This window comes from Dunckerocampus dactyliophorus, chromosome 13 (genome assembly GCF_027744805.1).
Source record: "Dunckerocampus dactyliophorus isolate RoL2022-P2 chromosome 13, RoL_Ddac_1.1, whole genome shotgun sequence".
In the NCBI taxonomy this organism is placed as follows: domain Eukaryota; kingdom Metazoa; phylum Chordata; class Actinopteri; order Syngnathiformes; family Syngnathidae; genus Dunckerocampus; species Dunckerocampus dactyliophorus.
In genome coordinates, this window is record NC_072831.1 from 12,553,605 (window position 1) to 12,567,953 (window position 14,349).

General features: G+C 40.2%; 2 protein-coding genes across 5 annotated transcripts in view; one reads left to right on the plus strand and one right to left on the minus strand.

Moving 5' to 3' along the window:
• The window catches only part of fsip1 (fibrous sheath interacting protein 1), a 40,025-nt gene extending 39,338 nt beyond the window's left edge, over nt 1–687 (minus strand). Inside the window, exon 1 of one of the 3 annotated variants that reach the window (XM_054797360.1) lies at nt 527–686. In XM_054797360.1, coding sequence (XP_054653335.1) covers nt 527–529 — 3 coding nt within the window. In that variant the 5' untranslated portion in view covers nt 530–686. Of the gene's footprint in view, nt 1–526 lie in introns of all 3 variants that reach the window. The other 2 variants (XM_054797358.1, XM_054797357.1) reach the window with 2 other exon arrangements.
• On the plus strand, nt 634–14,319 carry LOC129192913 (sushi domain-containing protein 6-like). 2 transcript variants are annotated; one of them, XM_054797356.1, is made up of 9 exons: nt 634–661; nt 1,473–1,609; nt 3,468–3,662; nt 5,067–5,258; nt 7,464–7,655; nt 8,274–8,468; nt 8,670–8,802; nt 12,125–12,492; nt 13,318–14,319. In XM_054797356.1, the coding sequence occupies exons 2-9, from the start codon at nt 1,495–1,497 to the stop codon at nt 13,362–13,364; spliced, it is 1,437 nt and encodes a 478-aa protein (XP_054653331.1). In that variant the 5' UTR covers nt 634–661; nt 1,473–1,494; the 3' UTR covers nt 13,365–14,319. The 2 variants fall into 2 exon arrangements, with proteins under 2 accessions (XP_054653331.1, XP_054653330.1); XM_054797355.1 differs by lacking the exon at nt 634–661 and adding an exon at nt 737–944 and having other exon boundaries at nt 13,318–14,316.
• The last annotated feature ends 30 nt before the right edge of the window (nt 14,320–14,349 follow it).

Here is a 14,349-nt window from a genome sequence, read left to right on the forward strand (position 1 = left end):
GCTGCGACATACGTCTGCTAACATTGGCCTTAATTAATATTTCATATTGCATTTTATTCCTGGTTCTCGTGTGAGCATATGTAGCGTATCCCCTCGTCTGAAAATCTATCTCGTTTATAGATTGATTACATCTTCAAGGAATGCTCTTTTTTTCCAATTGTTTTTCTCCATGTCTTCTCGGGGGCTACGTAGGTTGTAAATAAATGGTGACGCCATCTCCGAATTAGCTAAACAGTGAAACAGTGGCACTTGCATAGCCAATTTTAAGCTGAAAGCCTGGACATAGCCTGGTCGGGACCAGGTTATGAGTTTAGCCTCAGTTACTATGGTGATAAGCTTCTTTAAAAGAGAGCTACCTTCGCTGAACAGGCAAGTCCGGCTTTCAACTCAACACAGCTCGCTAACATACTAAACTCGCTTCGCAGAATACCCCCTAAAAGTCAAAATGTCATGTTTTCATGTATAATACTGCTGTTTACCTATATACTGTATACACAGAACATTTATACAATTAGATTTAACATACCATCAATGGCGAATTGTTTGGAGGCAGTACGACAAATGTTCGCTCTCTGTATGTGTTTTCTTTTGTTTTGTCACTGACGTATAACTAGCTGTGTTTGATCGTCGTCAATGTCTTCGCTCTTCCGCACTACGTGTGGTAACTATAGACGCCAAATCTCCCGGATGTTGTAACTATGGAAATATGCATTTTGTTACTATGGCGCAAGCTTTGGAGGCGGTGCTGGCTCTAGCCTCTAACTGTCAGTGCATCCATCAGGCTAGCTAGCGTAGGAGGTAGCAGGTTAGCTGTTAGGTAGCTGGTTGGCTAGCCGCATTTAGTCTTAGTTTTTGTTAAATATACAAATAGGTCCAGGATAGTATTATTAAATGCCAGCATTGTGATAAAGCGAGGGTGGAAAATCCGAGGCCTTGTTTCACTGGTGGGTACCAGAAAACAATTTTATCTTATATTCAGCATTTAGTAGCTTCTCTAAGCCAGGTATCTATAAAAACATAATAACATTAGAATTTTATAACGTTTACGGCATGCAGCACACTTGACATTAACATATAGTCACCACTGCAGACTTTTACTTAATTTAAAAAAATATATATCTTTCGACTAATGCCGAATGTTAAAAAAAAACCGTTCTGCAAATGTGTGTTCAGTATCGAACCGTTAACAAACACACCAATTGCATTGTATTTGGAAGAGGTGTTTATAAACTAGGGTGCTTTGTTTGTGTTGGTAGTTATCCGCGGTATTGGAATGTAACCACCTGAATTCATTAGGCCTATGTTTCTAAAAACGCTGGTTACTGCATCTGTCCATTCTGTCCCTGTCCCATTAGAGCGTCCTTTGTCCAGCTTCTGCAGCGTACCTACAATTGGTGGTCCAGGCTACGGATTTATGGAGACAGTCATGTCCATTCATATTGTTAAATCATATGTTTGTATGGACATTTCAGGGTGTGTTGACTGCAGGAGAAGATGTGCAATGGAAAGACAGAGGCAACATCAGAAGTCTGTCGGGGCCACACTAATGTTAAATGGTCAGTCTGCTTGTTGCTGGCACTGACAGTGGTTACTTCTGGGCAAGGTTTAGGTAAGAGGGTTCTGCATGCAGTCATAATGTTACCAAAATTTCGGGCCACGATGTAAAGAAAATAAATACATATTATGAGTCAATATCAAAATTGAATTCCCACCCAAACCTAAAAGCAGCACCTGAGACTAGTGATGGTAACTCGATTACTTTTACTGACTGCTTTAAAAGAGAGCTACCTTCGCTTTTACTTACTTTTACTGGCATGAGCCGCTCACTGAACTGAATCGGGTAATTGATTCACTCATTACAAAGCGCATGCTCAGAAACTCGCCCATGCGCAACAAGTTCATCCCTTGAAAACACTGACAACATACACAGTATGAAACATATACGAACACAGACGAGTACCCGTGAGTCCCGATTCAGTAAAAAACGAAGAGTTTTGAACGATACATTCATGATTTGCACAACTCAACCTGATTCCAGCAGCTGCGGTCTCTTTAGAAAAGTGCTATATATTAATCTACTAATTAGTTGTACTTCTGGTTAAAAGATAGTCTAAGGTGACAACATCTTATAATCCAATTACTTTATTTTGGTAATATCATTACTTTTTCCTTCACTATATTTTCAAAACAAATCTGTACCTTTTTCTTCCTAAATTACTCTTTGTTTTTTCTTGAAAATGTATTTATTAAATGTATTCATTTGATAAATGTTTTAGCTTTATTCTTGCACAATATCTGCTTTATTTGCCTGAAATTATTATTTATTTATTAATAAATTTAGTCTCAAAATTATGAATAGAAATAAATGCCTTTTATTGTCACTATACACACATAAAAGGCGCTGATTTATTTATTACCATTTATTTACCATGTATCGCCTGTAATCAACTTTTTGGAATAAGACTGGATTCTGTTAATGATTACTAAGAACTTTATAATTTAGAAATATTTTATTCATTTTCATTATTCAGTGTTTTGCACAAGACTGAAATCTATCTGTGGGGTTACATTGTGGGGCAGATGACGTAATCGTCTAATTTGCATAAATTTGCATGTTGGATGGGTGCTCTGAGGCCGTGTCTGCACGAATATGAATATTTTCTAAACACTTTTTTTTTTTGGCCTCTCATCCATATGTACACCGAGGTTATTGTTCTTAAAAAGTAAGCTTTTGGAAAACTGCAGCCAAAGTGGAAATTTTCAACTCTGGATCAGTGTTTGTGGTGGACAGGTAAAACTGAGTTTTTGGTGTGTGTCATGTGAAATGTGCGACATTGTCTCATGTTTTTTAACCGTATTCAACAACAGAACATGAAGTTATCGACTTACGGGTTTCCATTTCGTTTCGTGTAGCGGTAGACGGGCAGTTATAAAAACATTCAGGTTGTTTCTTGGGCTCCATTTAAGTCTGCGCTGATTTTAAAAACAACGTACACATTATTGTACATCTAATATCTCACTATATAGATGAACAGATGCATTTCAGTGCGTGACCATGTCAACTGTGGTAGGTTTTTCAGGCTTGTGATTGACCAATGCGTGTGTTAAGCATAGTCACGATGCCATCTACCATACGCCGTTATAATGACAAGCTACACAGACTGTCTTATTAATGTATGAGTTTATGAGCGAGGGTTATCAGCTCACAAATCTGAAAAAAAAACTAGATAGGCGGACCAAGCATCATCACCAGCACAGCGCTGGGACACTGTTCCTCGGAACCACCACAATTTATACGCAGTAATGGTAAAATCAGTTACTATAATCATAACATGACGCACTCAATGTGCACACATGTGACATTAACACAATTCCTTGGAAAAATGCATTACAAGATTCTGTATAAGATGAACTTAATTTGGTCACAGTCAAAGTAGCAGAATTAACTCCATTTTTTTTGTTGACAGTATGCCAGCCTCCACATGCGCCAAAGAACGGAGGCTACAACTGTCAACCCTCCCCATGTCGGAGACTTTCTCATGGCACTGTGATAGAATTCTACTGCGATGAAGGCTACACCCTGAAGGGAGACTACAAATTTCTTACCTGTCAATACGGGGAGTGGGACGGCCCTGTTCAGATCAGCTGTGTCAAAGAGCAAGGTGTTTGACTTTGTATATTTAAAATTTGTGGATAATGTCAACAATAAACTTGCTGAAATACATAATCTCACAAAAGTGAGTATACAATATAGTAAGTATATAAGTATACAATATCTTCTCTAGGGTCAATGCTACAGAAATGAAACTTGGATATATTTCAGAGTAGTCAATGTACAGCTTGTATTGGGGTATATACAGTCCTCTGAAAATGAGTCAACACACAAACATTATTGTCTAAATACCTGGCACCACAATTGAGTACAAATGTTTAAATGGTGTCCAAAATGTGAATATTTAGTGTAAGCACAAACCTTTTCCTAGCAATGCCTTAAAATCTCTTTAGCATGGAATTCACCAGAGCGTCATAGGTTGTTACTGGAATCAGCAGCTGAAGTATGTTAAACACCTTAAGCTTTTAAACCTTATGCTTCAGGATGCCCCAAATTTGCACAACTGGGTTCAGGTCTGGAGACATACCGGTACTTGGCCACTCAGCTTCCTCAACAGGGCACATCATCTTGTAGGTGTGTTTGCGCTCCTTATCATGTTCAAAAACAGCTATGCTGCACAGTTTCTGAAGGGAGGCGATTTGTGTTCTGCTTCAGAATGTCACAGTACATGTTGGAATTCATTCAGTTCCCTCAATGAACTGCAACTCCCCAGTGCCGGCAGTACTCATGCTGCCCCAGACCATGACCCCCCCACCACCATGCTTAACAGTAAACGAGACAAAGTTATCTTTGTACTCACCTCTTTTGCCAACTATTTGGAGAATCATGGCTGTTTGTTGTGTCATTTTCATTGGATAGTAAACCTATATTGCCATACTGTATAAGCTGGACACTGAAGTATATCCAAATTGTATTTTTATAGGACTGCTCTTGGAGAAGAACTAATAAAATTGTTGCTGAAATTTGAGGTGTATGCTCACTTTTGTGAGATAGTGTACTCCTCCTGGTCATTCCGAATATATACAGCTGCCTTTTAAAGGTAAAAGTATTTTGGCACATATACAATGTTCCTTTTATTGTTAACGTTGCTATGAGTGTTGTATCCTAGCTGGTAGTCCAATTAATAGTCCAATTGTGTTTTTTTCCACTTATATAAGAATGCATGACACAATTCAGAAGATGCCAGGTGGGATGCATAATGGAAACATGAACATAGTTATGAGACTGAAATTATGTGACACTCAAGTGTTGTATCACTGTTATATCAATTGTTTCCCAAGGAATTAATTTGACCGTGTTGTTATTGATGGTGTGCCACAGTAAATTACCGTAAACCATGATGAACTGTTACAAATGAAAACAGCAGTGTTCTAGGCTGGAAATGTTTATTGCCTTAATTCAAGTGAAAACAGTGCTTTCCCAGAATTTCTTCTTATTTTGGTCTTCCTCCCAGGATGCGTGAGGCCGTACATGGTTGAAAACAGCTGGGTAAACCACACAGAAACCAACAGGGGCTTGTTCCCTGTAGGCATAGTGCTGCAGTACAGCTGTGACCCAGGTTATTTGCCAGATGGACCCAACATTCTCACCTGCATCTCGCCAGGACGCTGGTCCTCAGAACCTCCTCACTGCACACAGAGTGATGGTAAGACACTCAGTCAGTGACATGTGGTGAGCCACATGGCTGGTGAGGCACTGACTCCTTTGGAGGTTTTTTATGTTAAGACAGGTTGCTCACTAAGAGGATAAACAAAAAAGGAGAATATTCACTTTGGTTAAACATTTTTTTTCAGATTCTTCTTAGACACAATTATTAATTTTTTTAATCAACTGAAAAGGTGTGTTCTTACTAGGGATGTCCAATATTGGCTTTTCTGCCGATAACCGATATGCCGATATTGTCCAACTGTCACTTTCCAATACTGATATCAGTCGATACCGATATGTGTAACTACGCACATCTCCTGTCGTGAAATTAGCACTTATCTGTTGTGAAGCTAATAGATACAGCATCAGCAATTAGCTTCTCAACGTGGCTGTAAAAAACATTGTAAAACATTGAGAAATACATAAGGTTAGGCTTAGACTGTGACATTTGTTTTAAAAGTCAACAGAGTAGCCATTTACATTTTTTTTATCATCAGAAAGTCCAGAGAAGAACAGTGTCATAATTTTCATGTAGGCCTAGCATTCTTAGTGCAGCAGTGGCAGAGACAGACATTTTTCATTGGGGAGTCCAAGATGAGACCATTACTCATGTAGGGGTGGCAATAAGTTGATACCTGAAATGTCTCGATGGCCAGTGGGGTGACAGTGGACACCATGTAGCTCCACCACTGCAGCAGCAGGCAGTATTTGTTTGCACGCCACACTACAAATTGCACTTACACAGTAATCCCTGGAGAAAATTAACAAATTTCGCACCATTTCATCCGCAGATACATATTAAATTTAATTTATATCCTACATACCTTTCATCTTGTCCTGAAGCTCCGATCCATGAGTTTGAAAGGCTTAAACTTGGACTTCACTTTCACAGCACTCATATGAGTCGAGGTGGTCCAACACTCAGTATAAATCCGATACGAAATTGAGGAGGGAAAGTAATCTACCTGGCAAAGATGTATACGAATGAAAATACACCTGATGTCGTATGAAAAAGCAGCATTTTCACTGACGTCCCCGCGGACTCTCTAAATCGAGCGCGCGCACACACGGTGTCAGATTTTACCGTCACTTAATTCCGGGAATTGTAACATTCCTACTAGTGAGGATAGGCGACAGAAAATGGATGGATGGAAGGAACAAGCTAGCTTGCTACTTACTAGCCACCCAAATTTGTTTACACACTTGTGAGGCGGTTTGATGAGGTCATCTTTTGTGCACCGGCAAACACGGAGTTATTATGTTTATTATCAGCTTTCATTACAGGGAAAGTTCCTGATACCGATATTGAGCGATATCACATTTTAATGCTAATATCAGGCCAATAAAATTGGTGGGATGATATTATCGGACATCCCTAGTTCTTACCTTTTATTTATGAAGTACATGCGGCTTTTCCTTTTACAGGAAAGGTTTTGATGACTTGTAAAAATCTGATTACCTCTTGGTGAGTTTGGGTATATAATCCTCCATCTTGGCAGTCAAATTCATTCAGCAGAGTATAAAAATATATTGAATGCATTTGCTAGCTAGTGCTAGCAGAAAGAAAAGAAAAAAAAAACGCTGGCTTTTCCTCTGGAAGGACATGACAAGCACCTTCCAGCTCACGCACGCCCCACCCCTTCAGGATGCAGCGGTACTGCAAGTGCCTCCCTTATGACGTTTTTATTGTCTGATTAGCAAGAATAATAACGTCACACTTACATTAAAGACATTACACAGGCTGCAAAACGTCATGGTGTATAAGAAATGTTTCTGCAACCTTATGTTGTTGCCAACATGTTGATGTTGCCGCCATGAACCAACTCAGTGTGCACTCAGACGGTAGGTGAGGCTTGCGCACTAAGCTCAGAAGCCACATTTCACAGTGGCCTCACTTCAGTTTCTTCCCTGTATTTGATCAGGAAATCTGCAAATTGAGTTATTTTTACTTAAGAAAATGAAAAAATGATTGGAATCATACTGAAAATACATTTATAACATAGTTAAATTGACAAATAATATTTATTATTCGTTTTTGTATTTTTCATCAGAGTCTCACTTGCCTCCCTCGACTGCACGTCACTGCACTCAGTCCACTGCAACGTTAAGCTTAACCTTTTGCTTCTAAACAGCCTAAAATGTAAAGCAACGAATTTACAAGTCATTCAGGAAGGTATTTAAGATTTTCTGTTTTCTCCACCAGCTTGTCTGCCCCTCTCTGAACCAGAGAATGGGGGTTACAACTGCCACCCGTCCCCCTGTCGAATGTTTTCCCATGGCACTGTCGTTGAGTTCTTCTGTCACTCAGGCTTCATTCTCAAGGGGAAATACAACTACCTGACCTGTCAGGACGGACAGTGGGATGGCCCTATGCAGATAAGCTGTGTCAAACAAGGTATGTTACTCTTAAAAACTCCGTCCTTAAATGTCCTTGAACTAGTGCACTTGAGTGTATTTTATTCATATTTAAACATTTTTGTTATTATCCTATTATATCAGTGTCAATACACCCTCCTACACTGTCTACTCAATGTTCAGTGTAGGCTTTTCATGGGTGCTTTAAGGTTCTGGAAAATGCTTTGTAAAATAAAGTGTTTGATTTGCATTTTATTGAAAGTGGAAAAGTGGATTTAGTTTGGGATCTTAGTGAGTTTAATTATTTTTACCATTTTGACACATAAACTGGCTGGATATTTTTTAATATTTATAATAATCTCTAATTTACTGGTGTAGTGGTTCACCTAAAAAAATGTTATGCCAAATCAGCTCCGCCAGCAATGATGTGACGCTGTGGAAATGCTGCTTCTTCTTATTAAATTGATATATTTAAACTTTATTAGATTGGATGCAGCGATCTGACGTAATTTAATTCTCCAAGCATATTTTAGAATGACTTTAAACCTCGACCTTGAAAGTATGCTAGCGGCATCAGTTTACAGCCTAGAACATTGATGGAATATGAATTAACGCTGACATTTTTATAAAGAGGGTTTTTTTTTCTTGTCATTGACAGTATGCCAGCCTCCATATCAGCCAGAGAACGGAGGTTACACCTGCCACCCCTCCCAATGTCGGAGACTTTCTCACGGCACCGTGATTGAGTATTTCTGCAATGAAGGCTACATTCTGAAGGGAGACTATAAATACCTCACTTGTCAGTATGGCAAGTGGGATGGGCTAATGCAGATCAGCTGCGTAATGGAGCAAGGTAACTATTACAACTGCATTAAATAACTTGGCAATGACTTCGCGTTTCAGTCTATTGAGCCCACACGACTTTAGTCACTGAACGTAAATATGCTTGATGTAAACACATCTCTATTGTATGTAACAGGCTTAAACAAACAATAGTTTATACAGTAAACTAGTTAAATTGAGTTTGAATTTAATCTCCACTGTTACACCACAGACCGCGGCGCAACCTTACCATTGGGGATGCCGGCTTTGTCCATAGTGTCCTCCACAGCCAGCTCAGTGGCCCTCATCCTGCTCCTGGTGGTGCTCTTTGTTCTTTTGCAGCCAAAACTAAAGTCTTTCCATCGGTGAGTCAAACAGTCACTCGGTGTCTTTTTTTTAATCATTATAGTTTTTTTCATGGAAAAAACATCAGACATATACCATAAGGCAGTGGTGTCTTATGTGACAAAGAATTATAGAACACCTTCTATATACAGCCCTGTACAGGTTTTGGGGCGGCTGTCCTGTTTCATATGTAGATAAGCCACTGCTCACCCAGATCACTACTGCCAGGTGCTAAAGCAGTCAGACATAATATGTGATCCTTTTAATCGGCAAATGAGGGAGTTGTACAGAGAGGGGTGTAAGCAGCTTGGAACAAGTAGCATATTGAAATAAAAGTTTCACCCAGAAAGTCACAGCCCGAGTCTGTGGATTTTTATTTTTACATCTGACGGAAAGAAGGTGGTTCACCCTGAAGTTAAGACATTACAGACCTCAGCCTTGAAGCAGCAGATGAAATCCACTTTGCTATGATGTCCTCTATAGCTGGGAGATGGTATAGTGATGTACAATGATTTGTGCAGCTTCTTCCAAGTCATGGATGAAACGGCCATACTAAAAAGATGGTTTGATAAAAATAGATTATCCTTGAACTTAAGTAAAACTACAATAATGCTATTTGGTAATAGCAGAAAGGACACATATGACCAAATACAAATAGACGGAGTGGACATTGAAAGAGTAAACAAAAATACATTTCCGGGGATCATAATAGATGAAAAAAAATCTCATATCATAAATATACAACATAAGGTTACGAGAAATACTAATATTGAATAAAGCAAAATTTGTTCTTGATCAAAAATCACTCTATATTCTTTCCTGTTCTCTGGTATTACCATACCTAACTTATTGTGTGGAGATATGGGGTAATAACTATAAAAGCAATCTCCTACAAAAAAAATCTACTACAAAAAAGATCATTGAGGATAATCCATAATGCTGCTTATAGAGAACATACAAATCCCTTATTTCTCAAATCACAAATACTAAAGTTGCTGATTGGATTGATTCCCTTTTGGACATGTGGAACTGTGAATTTAATTTTGTGATGTATTCCATTGTAACTTGTATGCATGTTCAAATAAAATTAAACCATTACCATTACCATGATCATGGGCGGAGAAAGTCCGTGTGAGTGTGATTGTTATGTACATTAGCCTGATGGTTATGTCAAAATAGGCAAAAGAGACTTACAAAAGAATTACTTATTAATGTAATTTCACATTTTATGGGCAGGCACACCAGAGACCCAAATGTGTATAGAGTTGACTGACCTCCACTTTCTCTCGGAAAATTGAATTGGTTTTGAAACCTACTTCTTCATACTGTGGTATAAAACCGGTAACCGGCCCATGCCAAGTATAGAGGCAATTAAAAAGTCAGTCTTCCATCATATGGAAAGTATACTCAACAAAAATATAAACGCAACACTTATTTTTAAAATTATTAGCAGGTTCAAGGCCTGGTGTGTATTTCATTCACTAATAATATCATTCAAAAAATGTGCATTAACTGCTGACTTGAAACAGTTCACATTAGGGGTCAACTGGAAACTGTTCTTGGGATGTAGGAAGAAAGATGGCACTGGTTGTTGGACTTGGGAATATTGACTACTCGCAGAAGATCGAGTTATGTGTGTATTTCTTGTTTCATCAGGCAGGATTTGAGCTATTTCAATGGATGGTTTCATGAAGAAGTATATGTAAAAAGTAGCTTTTCTTGATAATCCATCCACCTCACAGGTATGGCATATCAAGATGCTGATTAGACGGCATGATTATTGCACAGGTTGGCAATTAGGCTGGCCACAATAACAGGCCACTCCAAAATGTGTCTAGTTTTGTCGCAAAGCATAATGTCACATGTGTCGCAAGTGTTGACGGAATATGCAATATTGTATTGTATTGTATTGTATGTACTTTATTTATCCCACAGCGGGGAAATTTACTTGTTACAGCAGCAAGACAAGTAAAGAGAACAGTGTAAAGAAAGCATAGTGTCTACAACATGGTTCAGGTGGTGCAGGTGTTGTAGAGCCTGACAGCGGTCGGTATGAAGGACCTGCGGAACCTCTCCTTCTTACACCGTGGGTGTAACAGTCTGGTGCTGAAGGAGCTGCTCAGGGAAACAACAGTGTCATGTAGCGGGTGAGAGGTGTTGTCCATGATGGATGTCAGCTTAGCCAACATCCTTCTCTCCCCCACTTCCTCCACGGAGTCCAGAGGACCGTCCAGGACAGAGCTAGCTCGCCTGATCAGTCTATTTATCCTGCTCCTGTCCCTGTCCGTGCTGCCCCCTCTCCAGCAGCCCACAGCATAGAAGATGGCTGAGGCCACCACAGAGTCATAAAAGGTCCGTAAAAGAGTCCTGCACACACCAAAGGACCTCAGTCTCCTCAGCAGGTGAAGGCGACTCTGGCCCTTCTTGTAGAGGGCGTGGGTGTTGACGGACCAGTCCAGCTTGTTGTTAAGGTGAACACCCAGGAATTTGTAGCTGTCTACCAACTCTATGTCCGCTCCCTGGATGTTCACCGGTGTAAAGTGAGATGTTTTCCTCTGGAAGTTAATGATCATCTCCTTTGTCTTGCTGGTGTTGAGCTGCAGCTGGTTAAGCTCACTCCAGCTGACAAAGTCCCTGATGACCGTCCTGTATTCCAGATCATTCCCCTCTGAAACACAACCAACGATGGCTGTGTCGTCGGAGAACTTCTGGATGTGACACTGTGTGGAGTTGTGTGTGAAGTCCGAGGTGTAGAGGGCTAGATGTCAATAGGCATATTGACTACAGGAATGTCCACCAGAACTGTGAATTGAACACGTGAATTGAATGTTCATTTCTCTACCATAAGTCGTCTACAAAGGCATTTCAGAATTTGGCAGTATATCCAACCAGCCTCGCAACCGCAGACCACATATACAGTAATCACATCCAGCATCTTCACCTGCAAGATTGTTTGTCTGAGACCAGCCACACAGGCAGCCGCTGCAATTATTGGTTTGTATAACCAAAGAATTTCTGCACAAACTGTGAGAACTGTCTCAGGGACTCTCATCTGCTTGCACGTTGTCCCCATGAGGGTCTCGATCTGACTGCAGTTTGTCGTCCTAACCGATTTGAGTGGGCAAATGCTCACAATTAGTGGCGTCTGTCACACTTATTGTGGCCAGCCTAAGGCATACCGAGTCATGCTGTCTAATCAGCATCTTACGTGCCACACTTGTGGGGTGGATGGATTATGTCGGCAAAGGAGAAGTGCTCAAGAACATAGATTTATACAGATTTCTGAACAGTATTTGAGATAGAGAGGCAGAAGTAATGGCATATGTCTTCTTTACCACTCAGACGGGATCAGGGCGTGTCGGGCCAGCCTGTGTCCATCATGGTGGAAGGAGTCCAGGTGAATTTGCCCTCGTATGAGGAGGCAGTCAGCGGTAACACTGGCTCAGCTGCAGCTCTCAACTCCGAGTCTCGTGTCCAGATTGTGCTGTCTGAAGGGCAGCAAGCTACAACGCCAGAGGCTGGCCCCTCTCGGCCTGCTTCCCTCAAACAGCTGCACTCAGAGATGGCCGCGGTACACCCTTTGCCACTTTCATCGTCCTCATCAGCCTCATCCTCTAGCTGGACTCTAGAGAACGCTGGCGGCGGAGCTCTGTCCTCGGGCGACCATCATAGCCTCACTCTGCTAGATTCAGAGATGGACTGCTCTGACGGTGAGGCACACTCTTCATCATTGATGTACCGTAATTTTCAAACTATTGAGCGCACCAGAATATAAGGTGCACCCACAAAATTTAAAGAGAAAAAGAGATTTGTACAGATATAAGCCGCACCTGTCTATAAGCCGCAGATGTCCATGTTGTAACATGGGATATTTAGTACAGAGAAAGATCTTACACAGAAAGATTTTTTAACTTTAATTAAATAAATGCTTTTTTCCAAACTGTGCCGAACAGTATGTGTAATACGGCTGGTTAAACAGTAGCCTACCAGAAAAATCAATCATCCCTCTTTTCATCTTCCTTTTACGCCACCTAAACCACTAAAGTTGTCTTCTTCAGTTTCGGAATTGAACAGCCTCATAATTCCTTCGTCACACACGTTGTCAGTCTCTCTTTTGTACTGTAGTTGCTCAGTGTCACTTTCGTCTCATGGCAAATTAGGCCTTGAGCTTGTGCTGTCCTCTTCATCACGCAGTAGTAGTCCAGTAGTATTAGTAGTCCAGCCTTTTGAAACTCATTGGTGATAGTGAGATTTTTTTTTTTAATAGATTTTTTGACACTGCTCGATCGATCACCTTCAACTTGAAAGCTGTATCATATGCATTTCTTTGTGTGTTTTCCATGATGAGGGTGTATGCATGACGCGCAAAATGACTGTTCTTAAGTATACGAGATGTTGCGAGATTGACCATAAATTAGCCACATTACTGTATAAACCGCAGGGCTCAAAGCGTGAGAAAAAAAGCAATGGCTTATACACTGGAAATTATGGTAATATACACACTTTGCACTGATGCTTTTTTGTGTGTTGTGCAGAGATGCCACTGCTGAAGGAGGCCGGAAACATGCAAGACATTGGATGATGCAGAAACAACAGTACTGCTGCTGATGGGAAGGACCAATGAATACACAAAGTGATCACTCTGACCTTGCCAAAGCAGAACATAAAGGAGGTCCTTTAAGGGACGAACATATACAGTACATACATGCTTGCATTGTCCATATGCATTCCCACACTCTTTATGTATGCATAATGTGCTTCTAATGTCTACATGAGGGACACGTTTCAATGACACCAGTCAAGCATGATGCTAAGCTCACAGCATCAAGTAATTGTGAACGAAATAATAATGTATGCATCATTAATTATGAGTTGTGACCTTCCACTTCCACACACACACACACTACATGGCTGCTCGTCCCACTTGTTCACCGCTTCACACACTTGTCCCCGATGGCCTTATCTTCCCACTTCTATGCACAGTTATCCGATAAGGACAATAAGGTACAATGCGGAGTTTTCAAACTGAATGTCATGTAAATGCCTCCACTGCTTAATACAACTTGTAGCTTTGTCACACACATCACCTCAACCACAGAAAGTGTACTCTTTAATTTATTTTGTCTTAAAATGTGTGTTTAATTTATTGCGCTGTTGATCAGCCTCTTGGAACTACTTAAATATCGTTTGTTTCATGCTGCGGGCACATTTGATGCGACACTTGGTCTTGAAGGTGCAACACACAAAGAAACACTGTACAGTTTGGTGTAATATCAGTGTTACATTTTGTTTGCTTGTTCATTGAACTGACACGTGTTTTTGTTTGTTTGCTTGTTGCTTTATGTCAATTGTTTTTTCATATAATGTGAAGTTTTAAGGTAGGTTTACTGTGTAACATACCTTTTTGAATTAAATATTATTTAAGATGTGGCAGCTGTTGTCAGTTCTGCTTCTTTTTGTGTTTTGCATTCCAGAGGCATCATTTATGGTTTGCACTTTTACTTCAAATAGTTTGAATGCAGTATACATGTACTTGCCACAACATTAGGTACACCTGCACACGTTAA